The sequence below is a fragment of the Bradysia coprophila genome, unplaced genomic scaffold, assembly GCF_014529535.1.
Source record: "Bradysia coprophila strain Holo2 unplaced genomic scaffold, BU_Bcop_v1 contig_138, whole genome shotgun sequence".
In the NCBI taxonomy this organism is placed as follows: Eukaryota; Metazoa; Arthropoda; class Insecta; order Diptera; family Sciaridae; genus Bradysia; species Bradysia coprophila.
Genome location: NW_023503409.1, coordinates 4,140,990 through 4,162,775, shown reverse-complemented (window position 1 = coordinate 4,162,775; position 21,786 = coordinate 4,140,990). Strand labels below are relative to the sequence as shown.

Sequence of the window (21,786 nt, the reverse complement as noted above, 5' to 3'; positions counted from 1 at the left end):
ATATTAGATTCATTGAGTTCAAAACACTATTGTCGGACACTGCACATCGTCACTTTTTTTTCGTTCTGATTTCCGACACACTCTTTTTCTTGAATATTTTGGGAAAAACCAATTTTTTTGGAAATATTTTTCATTGATTTAGTTAGAGACATGCTACACTTGCTTATAATTAACACATTTTGTGGATAAATCTGTTTTTGATAACAAAAAATACTTACGAATTAGGAGTGCACTTGTAACAGAAAACAACAGCGAAATTTCAATTTTCTGACAATAATTGCTGTAGGTTACTTCGATCATTTTTTAAAATTTGGTATAATAACTGAGGAAATATTGAATGAGTGCAATGTAAGGTATAGGTATAGGCGCAGCTCATTAAATTACAGCATTTTGTTTTAGGACTCTGAAAATCGTAATATTTGAAGTTTTATTCAAAGATGTTGGGGTTTAGGACAGTGTCGGGTACCAGTGCAGTAACGTTACTATAATTTTTAACGGTTTAAACCATAGAGATACACTCGAAAGGTGTCATGGTTATTATTTAAACTTGTCTGGTTTTCCAAATATTTTTGTGGTTTTCTTTGATCGACAGCAACACCATGCCACCTCTCGAGTATAAACTCTATGATTTTAACGGACACGAGATATGTTTAAAAATGTATGACATATGAATCTCGATAAATTTCAATTCCACACGCCCTCTTTCCTACGTCCGAGTCTTCATAATTGCTACAGTAACTAATGCTAATTTTAACGTCTTATTTATAAACCTTCACAGAATAATTTCTCGAACGTATCAGTTCTCTTGGAGCAGCTATACATACATAACGTTGACAAAGAACAACAAGAAAAAAAAAAGAAACATTCGTTGTTCATGCATTAGTTTCATTTGGGCAATTTAATAATTATTTTTTTTTTTGGTATTTGACTTTTTCCATCATTGACAAAATTGAAATTATTTGAGTGTTGTTACTAAATCCATCGAGTTCCATAAAATTCGCATGATGTCAAAGCCCATTTTGTACTATGCACAATTCAGTCCCCCGTCTAGAGCTGTAATACAAACTGCAAAAATAATTGACCTGGATTTGGACTTGAGGTAATTCAACTGTTATAATGAGTTAACATTTAATTTATTATTGTCATGACTATGACCATTAAATATGATTATATGTTTTCAATTATATCATTATATTGTACGAACTGGTTCTTCAATTTATTAAAAATGTGAATTGTAAAGCTATTATATGTGGGATTATACTGTGTAGACTTGCTGCTGTTGATGGTACCTGCGATAGTATTTTTTTTTAATGATTTTAAGCAAAGAACTACGCGCTAGAGTAAACTTTTTATTCATTGAAAAAACATGTTCGTCAATGAAACATTGAAGCATTGAGATGAATAAATTTGTCTTTTTACCATAAAAAATGCAATAACAAAGTTCTTGTAAAAAAATGTTATTTCACTGGAACAGCATAAATATTGAGCTCATTTTTTTTTTCTTCAAATGATTGAGAATGTCTAAGAGCAGATCAAAGTGAAAGTTTGTAAGTTTGAAAAAAAGGAGATAAATAAAACAATTTTCAAGAGGTTTGGAATGGGTAAAACCTTGAACTACAAAATAGATAAATATGTATAGGACGTTAGATTGTGTTCGCATTAGATCAATTGAGTGAATCTACCAAATTTTAAGTTTCTGGAATCGACCTTCAAAAACTTTCAGCAATTCGTGCGTATAAATCAGCCGATAGATCAGCTGATATACACTTTTTAATTGTAATCTTATGATATAAGTGAATGTTGGAATGGTTCATTCAATTCTTATAACTTCTATTTAAGTTCATTTGCCCAAATACACAAATAGCAACTGTTTTCGTTGGTTTTTACCTATCTTCGATAAGGTCGTCCAAGGTATCAACTCAATTGTTGCATTTTGATAACATTTTCTTATCTAGGTTATTTAGTCCAAGAAATTTAATTTTGTGATCAGATGACAAATTGAGATCCAACGCTTGTTTTATAAACTTTATAATACTTAGAATTGAACACTACCGACATGGAAGTCTTACTTAGGGTTCTAGCACCACATTAAGAAATGAGAAATTTAAAAAGACGATAATTTTTCAGGGTGGTTGACTTTGCAAAAAAAGAACATCTCAGCGAGACATTTATTACGGTAAGTACCTAGATTTTGAAGAAAATGAGTTATGGGCAGCTGCAACATAAATAAGATTTGAAGTCTGACTGATGCGGTCTTATACTGAACTATTCTTATAAAAGTGAAGTTAAGTAAATTATATGTTGGTCTCTTTTACGCTCATCCTAGATGAGTGAGAGGACAAAACTTTTTGAACTCTTTCAAATGAAAAGTCCAGCATATTAAAACTGTCGAAGTAAGAGACTTTACATCAGCGGCTGATCTAAGTGTTTTGGACTGGCTGATAATCAGCTAGTTGAAAACATTTAGATCACTAGAATGACAGATTCGATAATTACGCTGGTGATATGATTGCCGTTTGTGAAAGGTTATGACAACAAAGTTCCCATCCCGCACATAGTAAATTCAATAATGGATCGTACTTAAATTGAATTTTTTTACTCTGCCAATCTAGATTAATCCACACCATACCGTTCCGACTTTGATAGACGATGGTGAAGTGATCTGGGATAGGTGAGTGGTGTTCTTCGTAACTTAGATAAACTATTTGTAATTTTATTTGGTTTTCATTTTTACGAATTAGTCATGCAATCATGTCATACCTAGTCTCAAAATATGCTAAATCAGATTCCCTCTATCCGAAGGATCTTCTAACACGAGCGAAAATCGATCAACGTTTTCATTTTGATACAGGGATCATATTCGGCGCAATGACAAGTTTTGTGGTAGGGAAAATTGATTTCATTCTTTACAGTTTATGCTAAAGCAAGGACCTCTTCCAGAGAACTATTTTATATGGTGGAAAATCCGAAATTCAACCAGAATCTTTCGAGCTGACACACAAGGCATATGATTTCACCGAAAAGCTTTTAAAGGACGAATATCTAGTTGGAAATAATTTAACTCTCGCAGATATATGTTGCTGCATTGATTTGCTAACGTTAGATAAATTGGTGGCAATCGATAAACATAAGTATCCGAAGTTAGCTGCATGGATGGAAAGAGTGTCGTCCATTCCGAATTTCCATGATATTAATGATGAAGGGGTGCAACAATTACAGACTAGATTTGAGAATTGTTTAGCGGCTAATAAATTAAATTCTTCTTAATTTCACGTTGAGAAAATGGTACACTCAAACCTCAAGCTGACACCGAATTAAAAAAATTAAAAAAAAAATTAATTTTGTATTCTCTGAACTTACATAAGTCCTTTCTTCAGGATCTCCGCAAACAAAGGGAAAGTTATCAACAAGGTGTGTGCTTAATAAGCACTACTTATATAATCAAAAGATTTTTTTTCATTTGAAAAGCTTCATTGTGACAAAAAATCATGAAAAAACAAATGACTGATTGTTAGAACGTCTAGCGTCGCTAGATAGGCAATCTTGTGATGCACAATAAGGTTTACAGAAGCAACGTATTTCGCCACAGCTAGCTGCATAATACGACTGACAAATTTCTTTATCTGGATATTGCCTACCACAAACGGAACATGAAGATTCATATCCACATGCAAGGTAGGATGGATCCGAAGGTACTTCTTCACATGTAGATGATTCCTTTGGTGGTCCTCCTTAAGTGATAACTTTGTTATTTAAAAAAATTCAGAGAAATGAAAAACGTTGAGTATTTTGGTATCAGTGAGTGGTAGTGAGCCTCTTGCGTGTAGTACTTACCAAAATACTTCGAAAAACAAATAACCAAAACTAATGTTGCTATTATCACTGCCAAAGCTGTACAAATGCAAAAATTGAGTCGTCTATTCCGATAAAAATTACGATCATTTGGTCCTGATTGGTTCATAGTTTTGGTATCATCAACCGTTTTTCCTACGCTTAAATCTTCCGGCATATTTGGTGAATTGAAAAATGTTCTATTACCAATCGTAACGTCAACGGAATTTTCCACTGTGATACTGTCGATGTTAGGGCTAGAGGAAGTAATCTTATCCACTGCCTCATTTGACAATCCGTAAATGTCTGACTTGAAGGATGAGCTTGACGCAATTGAATTAGCAGCCATCAGACATGAAGGGTAACTTTAAAGCAGTATTAACATAAAGAACGCACACTACCAATTTTAATGTGAAAATATTACTACTACCTTTCATGGCGTCAAAAATTGTTGATTTCCAGTTGTTATTTTCATGCGAATTCGGAGATTACTTTTAACGTTATAGTCTTTCAACAATCGTACGATATAAATGCGTTGAATCATAAAATGTTAGAGATAATCCATATGGACGTACGTAACAAGTTAGCTTAGTGACGCAAGTCGTCTGTAAAAAACTGACGACCGAAACACACCTAATCTTTTTAAAACTTTATTTCTAAGCATCACACCAAAAAAATTCCATATAAATGTGTTAATGTTCTCAAATTACCACTGATGTCACTATCACTTAAGTCTGGCAATCTTCTGGTGTACAACGAGGTTTGCAAAAACATCGCAAGTCGCCGCAACTATCATCGTAATGAGACCGACAAATTTCCTTGTGTGAAAACATGGCTTTGCATCGAGTACATGCCTTCGCGAATCCACACGCATAGAACGATGGGTTCGAAGTTAATTCCTCACACATTGTCTTATTTTCTAAAATGAAGAAAGGCATTGTGGAACTTGAACTAACAGTTGAGTAAGTAAATTACCGAAAGGATCGAAATAATATCCGACTAATATAAGGAACGCTGCTACCATGACCGCAATAGCTGAGATAATCGAATACACCTTGCATGGATGATTACTATAGTAATATTGTGCTCTAGCTTTCCATGCCAATTTCCGTTCTGCAGTTTTATTCCTATTTTTAAGCGCGTCTACATTTGGCTCTCCATAATTGACAACCAAGTGATTTATTTCTACCGGCGTATTGAAAACAATTTTATTTCCGAATGTAACGTCGGTTCCATTCTGTACCGTAATACTTCCGATATTAACACTCGGTGCAGCTACAGCTACATTTTCCCAACTGTGAGATGAATATCCATGATTGTTTTCTATGTAAAGTTCGTTGTCATTAATGCTGCAGGATATGGTGGAACAACTGTAGTTTGTACTTGTCGTCGAAAACGAATCATAGTTGTAATTTATACATTCTGTAAAACAATTACAAATTTTCCAGCTTTCATTGTTACAAAAGAAATGAGTTACCTTCAACTAAGCCATTGTCAAGTTTTCTTTCACGCAATTCAGGGAATTTCGTAGCATCGAAATTCATCTCACACGAATGGAATTTGTTTTTGTTTTTGTGGTACGTTCTTCTATTAAAAAAGGTTGATAAACGGTCGACATAAATGATAGTGAGAAATTAATTTGATAATAGAAAAACGATAAAACTGTGATTGTCTCGACAATATAGAAGTCATTTTATACACTGTTCGATCTCTTTGAATTACTCGTGACGCATGTCCAATCCCTGCTTCTATTGCTTCTATTCAGGTGATCAATACTTTTAATACTTCATTAGTTTTACCATTAATTTTGCTACGTAAAGTATGAACCATAGACTATTTTTACCAATTTTTGTCTAAATTTTCCCTTTTTTCTCAAAATGTTTTCCGGTTTTTCCTAAAGGTTTTTCCTGTTTTTCCGGAAAATGTTTTGGAAAATATTAAAAGATTTTGAGAGAAATTTGGAAAAAGTTATGAGTTTATCGTAAGAACTCTTTCTTTAGAATAAATTAATAGAGAAGAACTGATTAATGTGGTCAGCATTAAAACTGCTGAAATATCTGCCGTCTGTGAAAGGGTAAATGATTTTGTGACACCCGGCTTTGGACTCAGATAAACCTTAACTCTCATCTCTAGTTTATTTCATTTTTTTAGGGTCGCCAATGTAGATAACAGTGATGACTAGCCGTTGCTTCAAATGCGAGAGGAAAGAAAAAACGTTTTTCTTTATTTTTGAAAGAAAATATTGTTATTTTTCTTGTATATTTTGTTATTTTTAATGCAATAAACAATGACTACTAAATTTAATATTATTTCAGTTTTGAGTGTATGAACATCTTGTATGAATTAAGAAACTTAGCATTGCAACAAAATTCTAATATCGGTAAACTCCTCTTTTTGTATGCGTCGAGGGGTAACGCACATTTATTCCATAAATACAGGGACTATTTTTATGACATTTTTGTCCCATATTTTCCAGAATTTTCCAACAGTTTTCTAAATTTTCTCATTTTGGTTAAATTAAAAAAAAGAATGGACAAATTTTGCACAAAAAAGTGGGTGGTTATTTTAGTCAATCAAAATTTCCTGCATATCGTATCAACTGAGGACATTAAATTCAGTTCAACTCTGATATTATGAATTATCCACGGCGTGTATTGTTTGTTTGTAGGCTGTAGGATTTAAAAATAATGTCGTTTGTAGAATTTGTCATTGTTACTTCACAAACTTCACCATTAACCTTTTAGAACCTGCTTTGTCGCCTCGCAATATAATTCAATCATAAAATCTATCACTTCATTTGTTCAAATAATACTGTATAAGATCAGACAGCATATTAACTACAGGCCAAACAGTTTCGTGCATTACCGTAAATTAAGCTAAACCGCCTCCATACACGAACATCACACACTCGTTTCCTTAACGTTTGGTATGTCCTGCGCGAAAAACTTTCTTTTTAAATCAATTTTCTTTTTGCATTTCTTATGTGTTTGCGAAAATTATGTGCACAAAGAATAATCTGCAATTGTATGGAATAGTTGGTAATATGGCTGTGGTGAGAGTTTTTATTATAATCGAATCAAATCACCATAATATATAATCTTGTAGTCCATAAAATAAACATTGGATTGGACTATTTTCATAAAGACTACGATTTTCGTTCGTTTTTTATTGTTTTTTTTTTCTTTCTTTCAATATTTAATAAATTATGATGTTAGTTTACTTAAACCCAATAAAGGTGAATCGTAATAACTCTCAAATTGTATAGTACTTTTGTATAAACTACTTCTCTAACATTGTGGAACACACAATTTTTGTTTTTTATCTAAACCAATCGTATTCATGCGACTATAATAGTTTTAAGTATAATCTTACTGCAAAATATTTATTGTATCCTTAAACAGTATTTCTACTTGATTTTCAAACTAAAAATATTTTTTAGGCCACGGTACACGAATGTCGTTTTAATGAATATTTCGTTGAATGCAATTTCGTATTCGTATTCTGTGCTGAGTACGATGGTAGCGATTGCCGTCTTCGTCGAACAGCCGGACTTAAATTGTAACGTATTTTTGCCTGGACCAGCAGCTCTTTAAACACTTCGATAATGCCGATATTTTCTTTGGCTGAACATTCCATATATCCGCAACACCAATCATCACAGACAATTGATTCAACATAATCCTTTTCAATTTGTCGGTCCATTAAGTCCACTTTATTTCCCACAACCACAATGGGTACACGATGTCCACGGCATTCAATGATCTATAGAATGAGATGAGTAAATTATAACATTTGCAGACCATTTCATTTTGATCAATTGGAACATCAAAATTGTGAAACAAATTAGAAATTTGCATTTGAATTAATTTCTAAGCTTTTGAAGCTTTTAGTAAGTTAGCGGATGGTAACCTGTGAAACTAAGAGAAGAACTTTAATATATATGACATAGCTTTTCAGACGCAACCCAACGTGTATAGGCTTCGCAAGACCCCCGATATAAAACAAATATCAGATAATCAAATTTGTGATTGTTGCACTGTATTACGCGCTGTAGTCGTATAGAGGGTTCGATTTATCGTATTCATTTGTTTGAAAACTTTAAAAAAAACACTACGGACACTTCTGCTATAAAGAGAGACATCTTGAAGAGTAATTTTCATGATTTGTAAATCGTATTCAATGACCTGATTAATTCTCATTTTAATTAAGTTTCGCATATAACAAATTTGCATAAACATTAAAGAGATTCTCCACTTCATCATGTTTATGTTAATGGCAATTGACTGGGACTATATACACGACATGAAAAGCGTCAACCCTATATATTTCTTTCCATACGGTTACAATTTAATTCGTTCATTTGTATATACATTCAACTGAATAGAAAAATGTTATGAGTTCATTTTCCTACGTGGAAAAATCGGTTCTTATAAATATTTAATTTGAAAATTGGTTTGTTTAAGCGCATTTACTGAGTACAAAAAGATACAAGCCCGCCTGGTGACGATCTTTTGAGAATTGTGTGTTTACAAATTACGAAGTGGAAAAAATTCCGTTGAAAAAAAAAATATTTTCAATTGCGAACTGCGACCAACAGTAAGTAAAAGAAAATCGCTTTTAAGGACGAATATCTCTAGAAATTCATGAAAAAGGGGCTAAATCTGCAGTCATCTGTTTTACCAAGGAATAGGACAAAACAGGAAATCCCAACAAGAGTCTCAGTCAGGAGGGAAATATCCATACAAAATACGTCATACGAAATACTTATTTTCTACGAAATGCAACACTGAGCTGGAATTTAATATTTTTCATCCGTACGGCGTGAATAACCTTATTTTCTCCACTCAAATACTGTGAGAAGATTTCGTTTGTTGTCTGATGACAATAAAACTGAGATTTTTTTTTCTCAACTCCTGTTTGTACCATAGTGACCCAGAGTTTTTTTTCTCTTTAAAACTGTACCTCTGATTTGGTTTTAAAAAAATGGTGATTAATGTGTTTGTTTCGTGGATAAAAACAGTTACTCACGCCACCCACGGATAAAAATTATGGGTTTACCGGGAGAAATAGGAAATTCCAACTATCGCTCTTGTTCAACAAATAACCATTTCTTCGAGGTGAACAAAAAGTTTTTCACAACACAGGTGAGAAAATAGTGTTTATCTACGAAAAAAGCTGGAAATTGCATTTTTTCGAGTGACAACATCATGAAAATGAGGGATTCTTTTGAAAAACAGCCTACCGAAATGGGACGCATTTTCTATTAGAATTTTTTTTTCATTAACTACGAAAATTGTAATTTTCATGCTTCGGGGCCGAAAAAGATTTCTCGGGTTTCCGGCCCTCTTCATGAAAACTTACATGTGCACCTGTTTGGGACGGTTGATTTAAGGCACTTTCGCTTGTAAGCCTCACTTCGTTCGGCATACAATCCGCGAAATTTCCTAAAATCAATCGTCCAAAACAGGTACACGAATAACCAATACATACTTAGAAAGGACTTCGACCCTAGAAGCCAAAACCACTTTCAAAAAAATTCATCGAAGCTTGTGTTGCAGGTTAAAGGTGAGCAAAAACCGAAAAATTGCAATTTTCTTACAAAATTTTCTCCAGTCACACGTACAGGGTCGTGTAAGGAGTCTTTAGAAAGCCGAATAGGGACTTGATGGTTTTAAAATTCATCCACACTGAAATATGTGCAGTTGAAGTTTTCAACCGAAGACTTACACTATTCTTACAGAAATTTCTCGAGGTACACAAAAGTTCATGGTCGTGTGGGGTATCATTTGAAAGGTAATTTTATGTGCTTTTAGGCCAAATAGGGACTTATGGGGTTTGGATGCAAATGCGATGAAATAGAAGTTGAAATGTTTAAGTGCCCATATTTCATCGCATATGCATCCAAACCCCATAAGACCCTATTTGGGACCCCTAAAAGCACATAAAATTACCTTTCAAATGATACCCCACACGACCATGTACGTTTTGTGTACCTTGAGAAATTTCTGTACGAATAGTGTAAGGCTTCTGTTGAAAACTTCAACTGCACATATATCAGTGTGGATGAATTTTAAAACCATCAAGACCCTATTTGGCTCAATTGTACATGTGATTACCTTTCTAATTACCCTGTACGGCTCGTGTAACTGGAGAAAATTTTGTAAGAAAATTGCAATTTTTCGGTTTTTGCTCACCTTTCACCTGCAACACAAGCTTCGAAGAATTTTTTTGAAAGTGGTTTTGGCTTCTAGGGTCGAAGTCCTTTCTAGGTATATATAAAAAATTCAAATAGAAAATGCGTCCGATTTCGGTAGGCTGTTTTTCAAAAGAATCCCTCAATACAATTTCTAATTTCATTTCCCTTCTGGGAACAAACACCTATTTCATGTGAGCATTTCGTAAAAATATCTCTCAATCCACAAAAAAATCATGAAAACAATGTTAACAAATCAATAAACAAAACCGATTGACAGTTCAAGGGACAAAATGAACATTTTCCTCACTGATTTGTCAATTCTTAGTGTGAATGGAATATGTCATTTTGTCAGCGCATGAAAAATTATTTAAACAGAAATTCCCACACAAAAGTTTGAACTTAATAAATATTCCTATCTACCCCAATGAATACTAATGGCACCCATATATGATTGGGATGTAGGTGAGATGATTTCTATTCGTAAATCTAGAACACTTAATCATTCATCTCAAACATCTCACTATTCGGGTTGATTAGGGTATGTGCGTAGTCTAAAACATTTGACTCTCACAAATGGTGCGGAACTATTTCTATATATTTTAGCGAAATTTCCGTTAATTCCATCAATTGAACATCAATTTATTGGTCTAAAAATACTTCATTTAACCAGTTTGTCAATGCATTTTCGCGATAAAAATATGCATGCGTTGATCGAATAAATTGAAATTTTAAAATGCATTTAATTCAATTTATTTTGAACGTGTAACACGTCATTAAGGATACATTGATTTTATTTGCATGCCATCAACAACACACCGCTGCTGTGTCGAATAGAATTCAGTTGAAATTTCATTTTGAAATAGAATTAACTCAAATCGAGTTTATAGAGCCATAAGCTCGTACAAAAAACCACGTGTTTACGAGTGAAGATATGTTGTTTGAAGTCATTTGAGGGGGTGCATTTCCAGGTAATCTTAAGAACCAGACTTAAACGAAATAAAGAAACTTCAATTGCAGAATTATTTTTCTGAAATGTGGTACTGCACGTTTGATGCACTTTAAAGTAAAAAAAAATGTTTTGGTATTCACTCTACTGTTCACATCATGTCTATGCTGCAATATTAGTTATGATCATTCGCATAAAATAATTTTTTTGCATCATAAATCACTCAATTTATCAAATGCAATAAAATCCAAAAACGAGAATCATTAAACTTGAAAAAATCTCAAAGCTTTTTCACTGTATAGCCACCACTCCTACCATACCACACCACAGACCATACCAAACACGATACATATACATCATACATTTTTCCTTTCACATCCTTTATATTTATTCCTCGTTACATTGAAAACGCATTCATCTTTTATTTCTCTCATCTTATAGAGAACTTTTGATTTTATTGTCCGTCTGGAAGATATCAAATTCAATTTTTTTACTACCTGAAGTAAAATCATTTACTTTTTATATATGGTCGTGTGTCTATGGCCAATACTTCATATATATACGATTTATATTCACGTAACAGCATAATTTGCCACACAATGATTTATATGTGGTGTACGGATACTGTACAGTGCGATAAAATAGAAAACTTTTTAAAGTTTTTATGGCTCAAACCGAATAGTGTTAGTCATTATGAATAATGCAAGATGTTTTTCAAGCGAGCAAACAAATAAATAAACTTTAACAAACTTTCGTTCGATGCATCTCGTCTTAGAAAGATCGTGTAAAATAAATATTTACCTGATTTCTTAGCATTTCCACCTCTTTCCATGAATTGGCATCATCAACGGCATAAACGAGGATAAATGCTCCAGCTGTGGAAATTGATAAAGCTCGCATAGCTGGAAATTGGTATGCACCCGATGTGTCTAATATGTCTAGGGTGAGTGACTCTCCATCGGGCAATTCGTATTCGCCGCGATGCAATTCCTCTACAGTTTGGCGATACCTTGCTAGATATTTGTCATATAAAAATTGTGATATTATTGATGATTTGCCGACTTTTGCTGAACCCATCATAACAACACGATGTTGTTCTTTGCGTTTTAAAAATTCAGACTTTTCATGTTTGACTAACGGTGCTAGTGATGGTAAACGAAGTCGTTGACAAGAGCCAGGCATATTAATTTCTTGAATTTAGTTTTTCACTTTGGCATAATTTGTTGAATCCGTTTGGAAGGTTTCAATGATTTGTCTGAAAAAAAAAATATTTCAAATATTAATTGACGAAGATGATTTCACTTTACGCAGGCAGAGCATCCAGAATGCAGTTTTATCATGCAATAATAATTATTCATAAAAAGCTTTTCTCATTTCTCAATAATATCAACGAAAGTATTATTTCTCGTCATTCAATAAACCTTTCCTGTTTAATATTATTAAATCTCTTAAGTCGTTTTTTTGAAGCGATCGCATAGAGTTCGATACTAATAATCTACTACTTCATTTGATTCAACATTCATTTTACAATTAAAGACCAGGTTAACTGTACGTCTTCTCTTATTCTGTCACGTCTACTCTTATTCTGTCGTTGCTGTCGATATCAGATAATCATTTTTTTATCTTTTTCTCTTTCTATTCCATATTGTCACTAGACCTGAGAGAGATTAAGATGAGTGTACACATTTTAGACCGATTCTTTGTAAGTCATTCGGTTGAAGCAATTGTCTACTTCGAGACCCAGAAAATGAGAAATAAAGCAATGTTGCTCATAAATGCTTATTTATTAGAAACGACTACAATTAATTTTACGTCTTTACGTCATTGTCAATTGACAAGGAAATATAGGTAACTCGGTGCCGGTATTTTTAACGTTGTGGATTACGTAAACTTTTATTTTTACTCATTTACCGTGGAATACAATTGAACAATGCAGACGTTTTCTTCGTCACAGAGCTAATTTTACTTACCATGAATGGATTCTAAAAATACTAATTATTATTATGCGGTGTAGTACTTTATCAAAATTATATTCAATCTTATTGTGCCAACGCTTACAGAGGTGTGTCACGTCACGGTGCGTTTTCAATTGTTTTTGGATGGAAATATACATTTTCTAATTCTGAAAACATATTTTTACAATGGTCAAAATAGACTGTATGTATAATGGACATAAATAAATTCTGGTATTAGGTGTCTCAATAATGTTATGTGATCCGTTTATTGTAATTATCTGCTATTAAATTACTTATCATTCAATGAGTTTTGGTTACAATCAAACGAAGCCACATAAAATTTAACAATAACCAAAAATTCAACATAACTACAAATACGTTTACATGTACAATCATATGTTATCGACAGCAGTAATTTTTCGAGTAACGGGTAAAAGTGTATGTTGAAAATAATGAAGTAAAAGATTGTGTATCAATCAATGCAAATTATTACAGAGGAATTAATCGATAAATTCAACGACACGACTTCCCTTTTTCTTTTCTGCTTCCGTTAAGGCTCTATTTAAGGCCCTATTAAAACTATGTTGAATCTGAGTGATTGTTAATTGATAATTCGTGTTGGAAAACGAAAGATATTAAATCAGTATAACTTTTGGTTGCTGTTGCATCGGTTATAGACAACGACGTCGAAAAAAATGATATTAGCTCTTGCTAATGATCTGTTGTAGACTTGAGTGGTCATGTGGAAGGGATGGAGGAAAATCGTATCCCGAAGAAAATATTGAAAACCAAACCTGAAGGGAAGAGGAGTGCAGGTCGACCGAAGGCCAGATGGTGCGATGCAGTCCTATCAAATCTTCAAAGAGAAGGCCAAGACCTTTAATGGGTTGTAGTGCCGGTAAAGTAAGTAATGATCTGTTGTACAGAAAAGGAAGATAAATACTGCATAACGAAGGAAATGATTTTCGATCATTCTGTCGAAAATACTTTTAACAAAAGAAGAAACAGATTCGAAAATTATACCAGTGATTTACTGGTCGTCTATGAAAGGTTAACTTAGAAATCCACATTTCTTACTAGTCTATAATCCGAAACAAATACTCTGTGAAGTGACCTATCAAACATTGTAAACATTTATATATAAAATAAATTCGAAAAGTGCCAGATTTGTTGAACGATATTTATCGACAACAAAATATTGCAAGATTTATGTTTCAGCATGTCATCGGAATGGAAATATTAAATATTCCCGACGAAAAGCATTAACATCCATTTATTGAAACGCCAGTTATGTATAGCACATAAAACCCATTTCGCTTTGTTCCAAGTAAATATACGTTCGCTATGCGAATGAGGATGATGTGGATGTGGATACATATAAGTATGCTTTGTTGTGAGACGATGTTAAACTTTATAACCTACTTTCGGGAACAAAACATATCTTATAATTACAGTTGACCCATCTTTCTGGCTGTGTATCACATGTCGTCACGAACGAATGAACGACAAACGCATTCTAAGTTGTGTTCTACAAAAATGTTGAGACATGTTGGCGGCTAAGTAAATTTTTTTGGCACACAATCCGCGAAAATATTTCCGCATCTCTTAATTCTGGAACGTAATCTACAACCAAGAAAACTGGAGTATTTGACTCTTGAATAGAGTTTAATTGAGGAAAGTGGGTTGGTATGCACCACTTTCATTTTATCTCTAAAAAAGGAGCGCTCGAAAGAAAATAAGTATAAGACAAATCATCCATTCCGTGACGTCAATTTTTGGTATATTTCCAATTATTTATGTGTGTAACCCTTGTGCTCCTCGAAAGAGGACAATGTTCCACATTCTCTCAAATTACCATCAAGATACTTATATACTATCTGTATTGTGTGCCAAATCGCTTTTACTTTATAATAAAATACTTTTCAATTTTGATGGGGTATAATAGATACGTAAGACATAAATACGTTATAATTTGGGGCAAAGATGTTATTATGTACTCATTTCGCGTAATTGTAATGCATACAACAGTTTTGTTTACAAATCCTTTGGGTTATTTAGATAGTAACAAAATGAAATGTTTATGACCTAAAATTTCATTGTAACAAGAAGAAAACTTCGCCAGACATAAATTTTATGAAACCGTCAAATGACATTGTTTATCCCGTCGATTATGTTGGAATGTAGGGTGAATCACTTATCACTCACCGTCTATTAAAAATGTAAAAACGGTTTGGTAGCTCATCATTGTTTCAACAGAGAATAGGCATCATTTTTCCTATGATGGAACGTTAGAATGTAGAGCAACAACTTTTTGTAACAGAACATAAAAATAAGAATCTCTATTTTCTCCCCATAACTTAGCATAATACCATCCATCCTACGTTCAGAAAAAAATAAATAAATGTTGAGCTGTGCTTAATTGTGCATCTATTCAATCGAGGTATACTTCCGTTAATTTTTTTTTCCAGTTCTCTGAAATGTGAATGACAATACGTTGAGCAATGAGCATTACATATTTTCCCCACTGAATGTTTTTTGCCTTAACAGGTCACCTAAATACTTTGTGCTTACGTTGTTTATAATTGCAGGTGGTAATCTATCAGTCACATTGTCCTTCATGTTCTTAATCCTATCCTACACATAACCAGCCAACACAGTAATCAACGTAGATTAAATCTGTGTTGGGTTAGGTAGCCCCGTACGATGTTTCAACTTAGTACGATTATGTTTGATGGCATCATTACACTTAAAGTGACAAGATATTTAGGAAAAAGGAAAGGGGAATCGAATGCTGATAGCGGTCCACCAACATATCGCTAACAAATTTTTTGATTTGTAAATATATTCGCAACATGGAGTAACTCCATTGGAGTTGTTCTTCTAAGTAGTAACTTTGCGAAAGTGTTGGGTACAATAGACTAGATTATTTGAAGTGGTGTTGGCAGTTGACAAGATTATCGAAAGTACTTTTTGGCGTCATGAAAAAACGATTGTCATCAGACGATTATACAGAGGATGCGACGTCATTTTAGCATCGTGTTCATAACTCGTCCGCAATATATATACGTCAAATTTAAACAACCCTCTTGACAATATTTATAGCATTTTGCTTATTTTTTCGTCACTTGTTGCATTATTTCTCTGATGAGATGAGTGGGTAGAATTTCGATATAACTCATTGTTTAAAGTTTCCACCAGACATTTTAATTGCAATTTATGTATTATATACGCAACACGAGATAAAAATAATTTTTCAATAAAATGCATTTATAATTGAGAGAATGGCAAAGGCATGAAGTGAAAAAAAAAGATTGGCTGGATAACACAAATAAATCAAATTATAATAAAACACCAAACACAAATTCGCAACACGTTCTAAAATCACTTTCATGTTGTTATATTGTTTTATGGATTTCGTTTCGATATTATTTAACATTGGTATACAGGAACACCACGGCAATAATTATATACGATATAATAAAAGCTGGTACGCTCGCGAATTGAAAGATTTCCATCGATATTTATTTTATAAATTTTGCGCATGTAGTAGCTATTATACATAGTCCTAGATACATGTCTCTTTTAACATGTAAGGATTCAATAACTGCTAAGTGGAAAAAAAATTATTTCACGTGCCGAACGTATTTCGTAACGAATACGTCTGTTTCAAAGTGAATTTAAGAAGAAAAAAGAATGAAAAATTTTACGGTTATATAAGGCATTATTTCATTAGACACATTTCCGCTATTCCCTTAGTAACAAATATTTCTTTGAATTTAAAAGATATCTAACAATTTGAACACACGCTGGATACGCACTCACGAATTCTTTCTAGTATTTACAAATTAAGTTCTCAAGTGGTGATAAAATTCAGGATGTTACCGGGATGCAATTAGAAGTTCAATGGTAAAGGATTCGTCCGCTTCTCTCAGCTTTATCCTTTACGGTATTGTAACGGTAGGTTTAAAAAAAAGTCAATCGCTTCGCTTCACGGCTTTCCTTTATTTCTTTTGTCATTCATGACTGACGTCAATTTGAAAAAAAAATTGCCCTTTTTATGATTTTGTCGAAGCACGTTTTTTTGTCTCACAAGAATATCGAGTGAATTCATATTGGTACGTAAAAAATGTCTCATGCACGATAGATTACCCATGTGCACATAAAAGTAATTTCTTTTCCCGGATACAATTCAACAGCTCTAACAATGAATACAATATTTACGTGATGTAAGCACACGCTATTTCGAACAAATACCACGAGATTTCCATTGCGTATTTTTAACGGATTGAAATGCTAATCCAAGAGATGTGATGATACCTGTGTGTTCGAGATTTCTGTTTCTTTAGGTTTCTAATGCAGCAATAGCAGGTGATACCGACGTACCGAATTAAGGAAGTTCTCTTCAATTTCTCATAGAACCCAAGACCTATGTCTTCCACAGTATCTCATCACTCATGTGATTATGTATGGTACAACATCTCGCAAAGATGTACCTTTGTTCATTTAAAACTTCCATCTACCATATTCACTTCAATTCGAAAAACAAACAGACAATCGCTTTCAGCAAATGAAGTGTTTGCTTACACTTAGTTCCTATTTAGAGTACATTATACTGAAGGACTTAAATCCATTTTCAAACTATAATTTAATTTACGTTTATCTTGAACATGTCTGAGACAACTTTCAATTTGTTTCACGTTCAATATTTGGTTTAAAAATGATGCGAAAAAGCCCGTTCAACACCTGGATGTGTATATAGTGCTGAGCGTATATAATTCAATATAAAATGAAGTGTTTATGTGAATCAACTCAATTAAGAATTTAAAAATTAAATTTCAGAAATCGTACTTGATTAAGTACTTGGTACATACTTAATACAATTTGTGACGACAAAATATAATTTTTCGTTCATAAAATATAAGTTCGTAACAGTATCATTTCTAGTATTTTCCTTAATTTTCGACAAGATATGCTTAAATTTCACTTGTGTTTCCTAGGATGTTTATTGTTTGTTCATTTCTTTCATTGTATTGTATTGTGTACAACAAAATCAGCATTTATGGTAGGTATGGTTGAATGAGTGCCAAAACGCCAACTGAATTTTAAAATTAGAATCAGGTGATTCACAGCTTAGCAGACCAGTCTGTCAAAACTTCCTGTCTCCCCATTAATCTCTTTGCTGGTTGCAGGTTATAAGGTTAGCTTTCAAGAACTTTTTTTGTTTGATTGTTACTGCGATTTTAAAATATCTTCCTTGCTAACAGTATTGAATTATTTAAACTTTTAGAAAGAAAAAATGTAAAGGAGAAAAGACTCAATCAAATAATTGGGAATTAATTGATTTTCGCACAGTACCCTCCTTTGACCAAATATGATATATCAACCTGTCAGATTCTTAGACTCGTTCTACTTCAGGTTCCAATTTTATCTGTTAAGGGGCCATTCACAAATTACGCACGCTCTTAAGGGGGGAGGGGGGGTTTGACAAAAGCGTACGCTCAATACATTTTTGAAATTTTCTCCATATATTTTCGCGTGCAAGGGGGGAGGGGGGGTCTGAAATTTCGAATTTGGTGCGTGCGTAATTTGTGAATGGCCCCTAACGGCAACGACAACAAAAATAAACGAGACCTCGGGCTATTGCGGTCTCTTATTGTCAATCTATTCAATCTATCGCAAAAGTTTAGATTAACAAAGTTGCAGATTGTAAAAAAGACTGTAAAAATTTGATTTTAAAATGTTCTTTTTTAGCACCGTGTACACCAAAAATTATAGCCTAGACTTGTACGTTTTTAATTATATTTTTGATTAAAAAAATCCTTTAAAAAATTTAAGACTACAGAAGTATCAAGAAAATACATTTTTTTTGTCTAGCATATATTATGCCCATATCTGAGGAAACTCAGCAGTTTTCCCAAGCGAAATTATAGTCGAGCGATTCTTTTAAATTTTTCTTTTAACCAATATTTTTAATGGCTTAAAGCTTAAGTCCTAACCATTACAAAGTCTTAAATTTGGTATGGGGAATTGAAGTTTTTATAAGTTATTTTTAATCGACGTAAAACAATTCTAAACAAAAAATTGGTCAACGGTATGACTTAAAATACACTGATCTTTTTTAAGCTCGTCTAAACTTCGAAACGTACAGCCGCCCGTCAGGAAATTACGAAATAGCGGTCCTATATTTTTGATTTTACACTGTTTTTAGAAATTCTTTTGATCAGAATTGTCGACACCGATTTTGTTCTTGCTTCAGAACACCTTAAACATACTTATTTTCATCGAGATTCTAAACGGCCTCTGGCACATCTAAGGCGGCTGACAAAATTGGGTCGATTTAGGGTCTTACTTTGTTAATAAAATTAATTTTACAAAAAAATCTGTGCATTTTAGAGGCATACCGTAGAACAATTTTTTTTTTGTTTAGAATAACATTCTGCGTCGAATTGGTCAACCCCCATTGGTAACAATTTAATGAAAATATAAGATATTAAAATAGAATCCCGACAAAATAAATGGTCATTAATTACCACTCGTTTGCCCAAATTTATATAAGCTTCGGTCTGTAGGTGTTTCAGCGAAGGAACGATTCAAATGAACGATTTTCGGTGCATGTAAACGTAAATGTGAGTGTTACACTAAGTACATTGTTGCAATGGACTTCAAGAATGATGAAGAGGGAGGTACAAACATATCATACGACCTGTGTACCGAGATCAAATTTGATTACCCTAATCTGATAAAGACTACGTTCTCTAGACCTCTAACGATTTATTATGGCTTTGTAGCGTATAATTAACATAGACGTTGGACATAACTGACTGTTTCCTCGTTATAAACTAAAACTGCAATTAGAGGGTCATTTTTCATCGCTATAACTTCGACTTAGAATGAATGTTCGTCTCGTCTTGCATCAATAGATGTACAATGTGTAAATACATGGATCCCAATTTTTAATCATTCATCAAGATGTTAAATACTATTTTATATGTTGGCGAGCGGAAAGCATTTAAACCAGCTAAAGGCTAGAGAAAAGTATTATAATGCAGCCGCCGATTCCAAATATCCCCCTATAATTTCTGGTTTTACATTTATCTATTGTCTTATCGATAAGTTTCTGCTAACGTTTTTCGAGAGACTGGTCTGCCTTTTATAGACAAGGAGGTAGCCACTAGATCTTATAACAAAATGCATTATACGAATGTTTTGTTGAATATTCTATAATATATCGAAACAAATCATTTTTACAGCTGCTATGTAAAATCACTTTCACTTTTAGATTGAAACTGAAAGTTCTTGTTAGACAAGAAGAATTATAACAAACACATTGACTGTGGCATCATTTTTTTTGGTGGGCTGCTAAAAATGCAAATTTAATAAAATATTGTTATGACGATGGACAAAGGTCAATTCATCGTTTTTCAGAAGTCAATGAATATATAATGAATCCATAAACACCTCTTCATTCCCATACATAATGCCCAAAATTTAAATTGTATATAAGTTTGACGCCATTCTCCACTCCTAACTCTTGCAATTTAAAACGTTATTTTTAAACAGACAACCATAGAAGGGTTTAATGTCGATAATCTGCGACAATTATTGATGGTACAATTTGTCTCACTTACCAAAATTATTTTATTTTTTTGATGAAACTGACAAAAATTTCACTCTTCTCTGATCGACTATGCTTAATGTCCTGTTATATGCATGCAAACCATTAAACGAAACTAGTTAACGTAACTTCACTTCACCTAGGTTAAACGTTCTTTGTGTTCGAGCAAAAATGATTTTAGATAAAATTGCAGACACGTCTCTAACATATCTATCTACTCTATCAATCTGGATGCAGTTTGTTTGAAATCGTTTTTCAGTTAATTCAAGTACGAGTATCGAGAAACTAATGACAATATCAAATGCTTGTCGGTACGTTTATATACGAAACGTACAATATGCTCCATGGGGATTTGAAATGCAAGTGCGCAAGGGAGGTTGTTGTTGTTTGGTAGATATAGAGAAATGTGTAAACTCGTAACGTATCGAGTGTTGTACATAAGAAAATAAAAAGCGCGCGTAGACAAAAAGTACAGGAAAAATTCGTTTTCTTTTAAACCCAGTGGAGAAGTGAAAGTGTACCAATATTTAGGTGAAGTACAGTTTGTCCATGCGACCAAAATAATACATCAGCTGAATCCCATTCAAATAGTATCTCGTCAACAAAAAAAAACGATGAAATGGAATTCGAGTGTCTGAATTTTCCTGGAGTAAAATCATAAAAGAATTTTCCTCTTTTATGCTGTGTCGCTTTAAAAACATTATGTATTTCTAACATCTGATTTTCATTATTTCGTATTTCTTCCACGTCTTTGCATTGCCGAATAAAAAAACGACAAGAAGCTTTCATTACTCACACACAAAAAAGAAATCTCGACCCATGTTATTAGTTACACTTTTCTTTACATTTTATATATCAAAAATAAACAAATTGAATTGTAAAGGTATATAAAGCGGGACGTGATGAAAATTGTGATGATGATGATATATAGGAAGATTATACCTATGGACGTTGTACATCTATCTATATGGATGTTATAACTTTCGTTTGTCGAACTCCGTTCTATTGTTGGTGTATATGACTTGACTTCTGATTCTCCTCTTGTGAAAGTGAATGTATGTACTTGGATATAATAGAAAAACAGGTGTTTAAGGACTAACAAACATTACAACGTAGTTTGGTCTTGACATTCATTCAATTTTTCGCAGACAAAACAGCAGGGCTCGTCTTGTAATTAAAATTAAATAAAAATTTAAACAGAGTCTGATGATCAATATGCGGGTTGAACAGTGTGTAGGAAACT

At 33.2% G+C, this 21,786-nt stretch overlaps 4 protein-coding genes across 4 annotated transcripts; 1 reads left to right on the top strand and 3 right to left on the bottom strand.

Annotated features, from left to right (window-relative positions):
• The first annotated feature begins 788 nt into the window (after positions 1-788).
• On the top strand, positions 789-3,329 carry LOC119073637 (glutathione S-transferase 1-like). Its single transcript, XM_037179229.1, has 5 exons — positions 789-1,099; positions 2,128-2,176; positions 2,613-2,671; positions 2,742-2,883; positions 2,941-3,329. The coding sequence occupies exons 1-5, from the start codon at positions 1,002-1,004 to the stop codon at positions 3,265-3,267; spliced, it is 675 nt and encodes a 224-aa protein (XP_037035124.1). The 5' UTR covers positions 789-1,001; the 3' UTR covers positions 3,268-3,329.
• A 129-nt stretch (positions 3,330-3,458) lies between these two features.
• LOC119073648 lies at positions 3,459-4,347 on the bottom strand. The gene is made up of 3 exons (XM_037179246.1): positions 4,262-4,347; positions 3,835-4,196; positions 3,459-3,731 (listed from the first exon to the last, which is right to left on the bottom strand). Exons 2-3 carry the CDS (start codon positions 4,178-4,180, stop codon positions 3,487-3,489), a joined length of 591 nt encoding a protein of 196 aa, XP_037035141.1. The 5' UTR covers positions 4,181-4,196; positions 4,262-4,347; the 3' UTR covers positions 3,459-3,486.
• Positions 4,348-4,475: 128 nt separating this feature from the next.
• Positions 4,476-5,447, bottom strand: LOC119073629. Its single transcript, XM_037179219.1, has 3 exons — positions 5,309-5,447; positions 4,807-5,253; positions 4,476-4,750 (listed from the first exon to the last, which is right to left on the bottom strand). Exons 1-3 carry the CDS (start codon positions 5,373-5,375, stop codon positions 4,560-4,562), a joined length of 705 nt encoding a protein of 234 aa, XP_037035114.1. The 5' UTR covers positions 5,376-5,447; the 3' UTR covers positions 4,476-4,559.
• A 1,562-nt stretch (positions 5,448-7,009) lies between these two features.
• Positions 7,010-21,786, bottom strand: LOC119073628 (ras-related protein Rap-2b-like). The gene is made up of 3 exons (XM_037179218.1): positions 20,557-21,786; positions 11,775-12,228; positions 7,010-7,593 (listed from the first exon to the last, which is right to left on the bottom strand). The coding sequence occupies exons 2-3, from the start codon at positions 12,153-12,155 to the stop codon at positions 7,267-7,269; spliced, it is 708 nt and encodes a 235-aa protein (XP_037035113.1). The 5' UTR covers positions 12,156-12,228; positions 20,557-21,786; the 3' UTR covers positions 7,010-7,266.

Coding starts and splice junctions, on each gene's coding strand:
- LOC119073637 (XM_037179229.1), top strand. CDS start 1,002: ATGATGTCAAAGCCCATTTTGTACTATGCACAATTCAGTCCCCCGTCT. Junction 1,100..2,127: donor GACCTGGATTTGGACTTGAG/GTAATTCAACTG, acceptor ATAATTTTTCAG/GGTGGTTGACTTTGCAAAAA. Junction 2,884..2,940: donor GCGCAATGACAAGTTTTGTG/GTAGGGAAAATT, acceptor GACCTCTTCCAG/AGAACTATTTTATATGGTGG.
- LOC119073648 (XM_037179246.1), bottom strand. CDS start 4,180: ATGGCTGCTAATTCAATTGCGTCAAGCTCATCCTTCAAGTCAGACATT. Junction 3,732..3,834: donor TTGTTTTTCGAAGTATTTTG/GTAAGTACTACA, acceptor TTATCACTTAAG/GAGGACCACCAAAGGAATCA.
- LOC119073629 (XM_037179219.1), bottom strand. CDS start 5,375: ATGAATTTCGATGCTACGAAATTCCCTGAATTGCGTGAAAGAAAACTT. Junction 5,254..5,308: donor TGACAATGGCTTAGTTGAAG/GTAACTCATTTC, acceptor ATTGTTTTACAG/AATGTATAAATTACAACTAT. Junction 4,751..4,806: donor ATATTATTTCGATCCTTTCG/GTAATTTACTTA, acceptor TCTTCATTTTAG/AAAATAAGACAATGTGTGAG.
- LOC119073628 (XM_037179218.1), bottom strand. CDS start 12,155: ATGCCTGGCTCTTGTCAACGACTTCGTTTACCATCACTAGCACCGTTA. Junction 7,594..11,774: donor TGGAAATGCTAAGAAATCAG/GTAAATATTTAT, acceptor CTCATTCTATAG/ATCATTGAATGCCGTGGACA.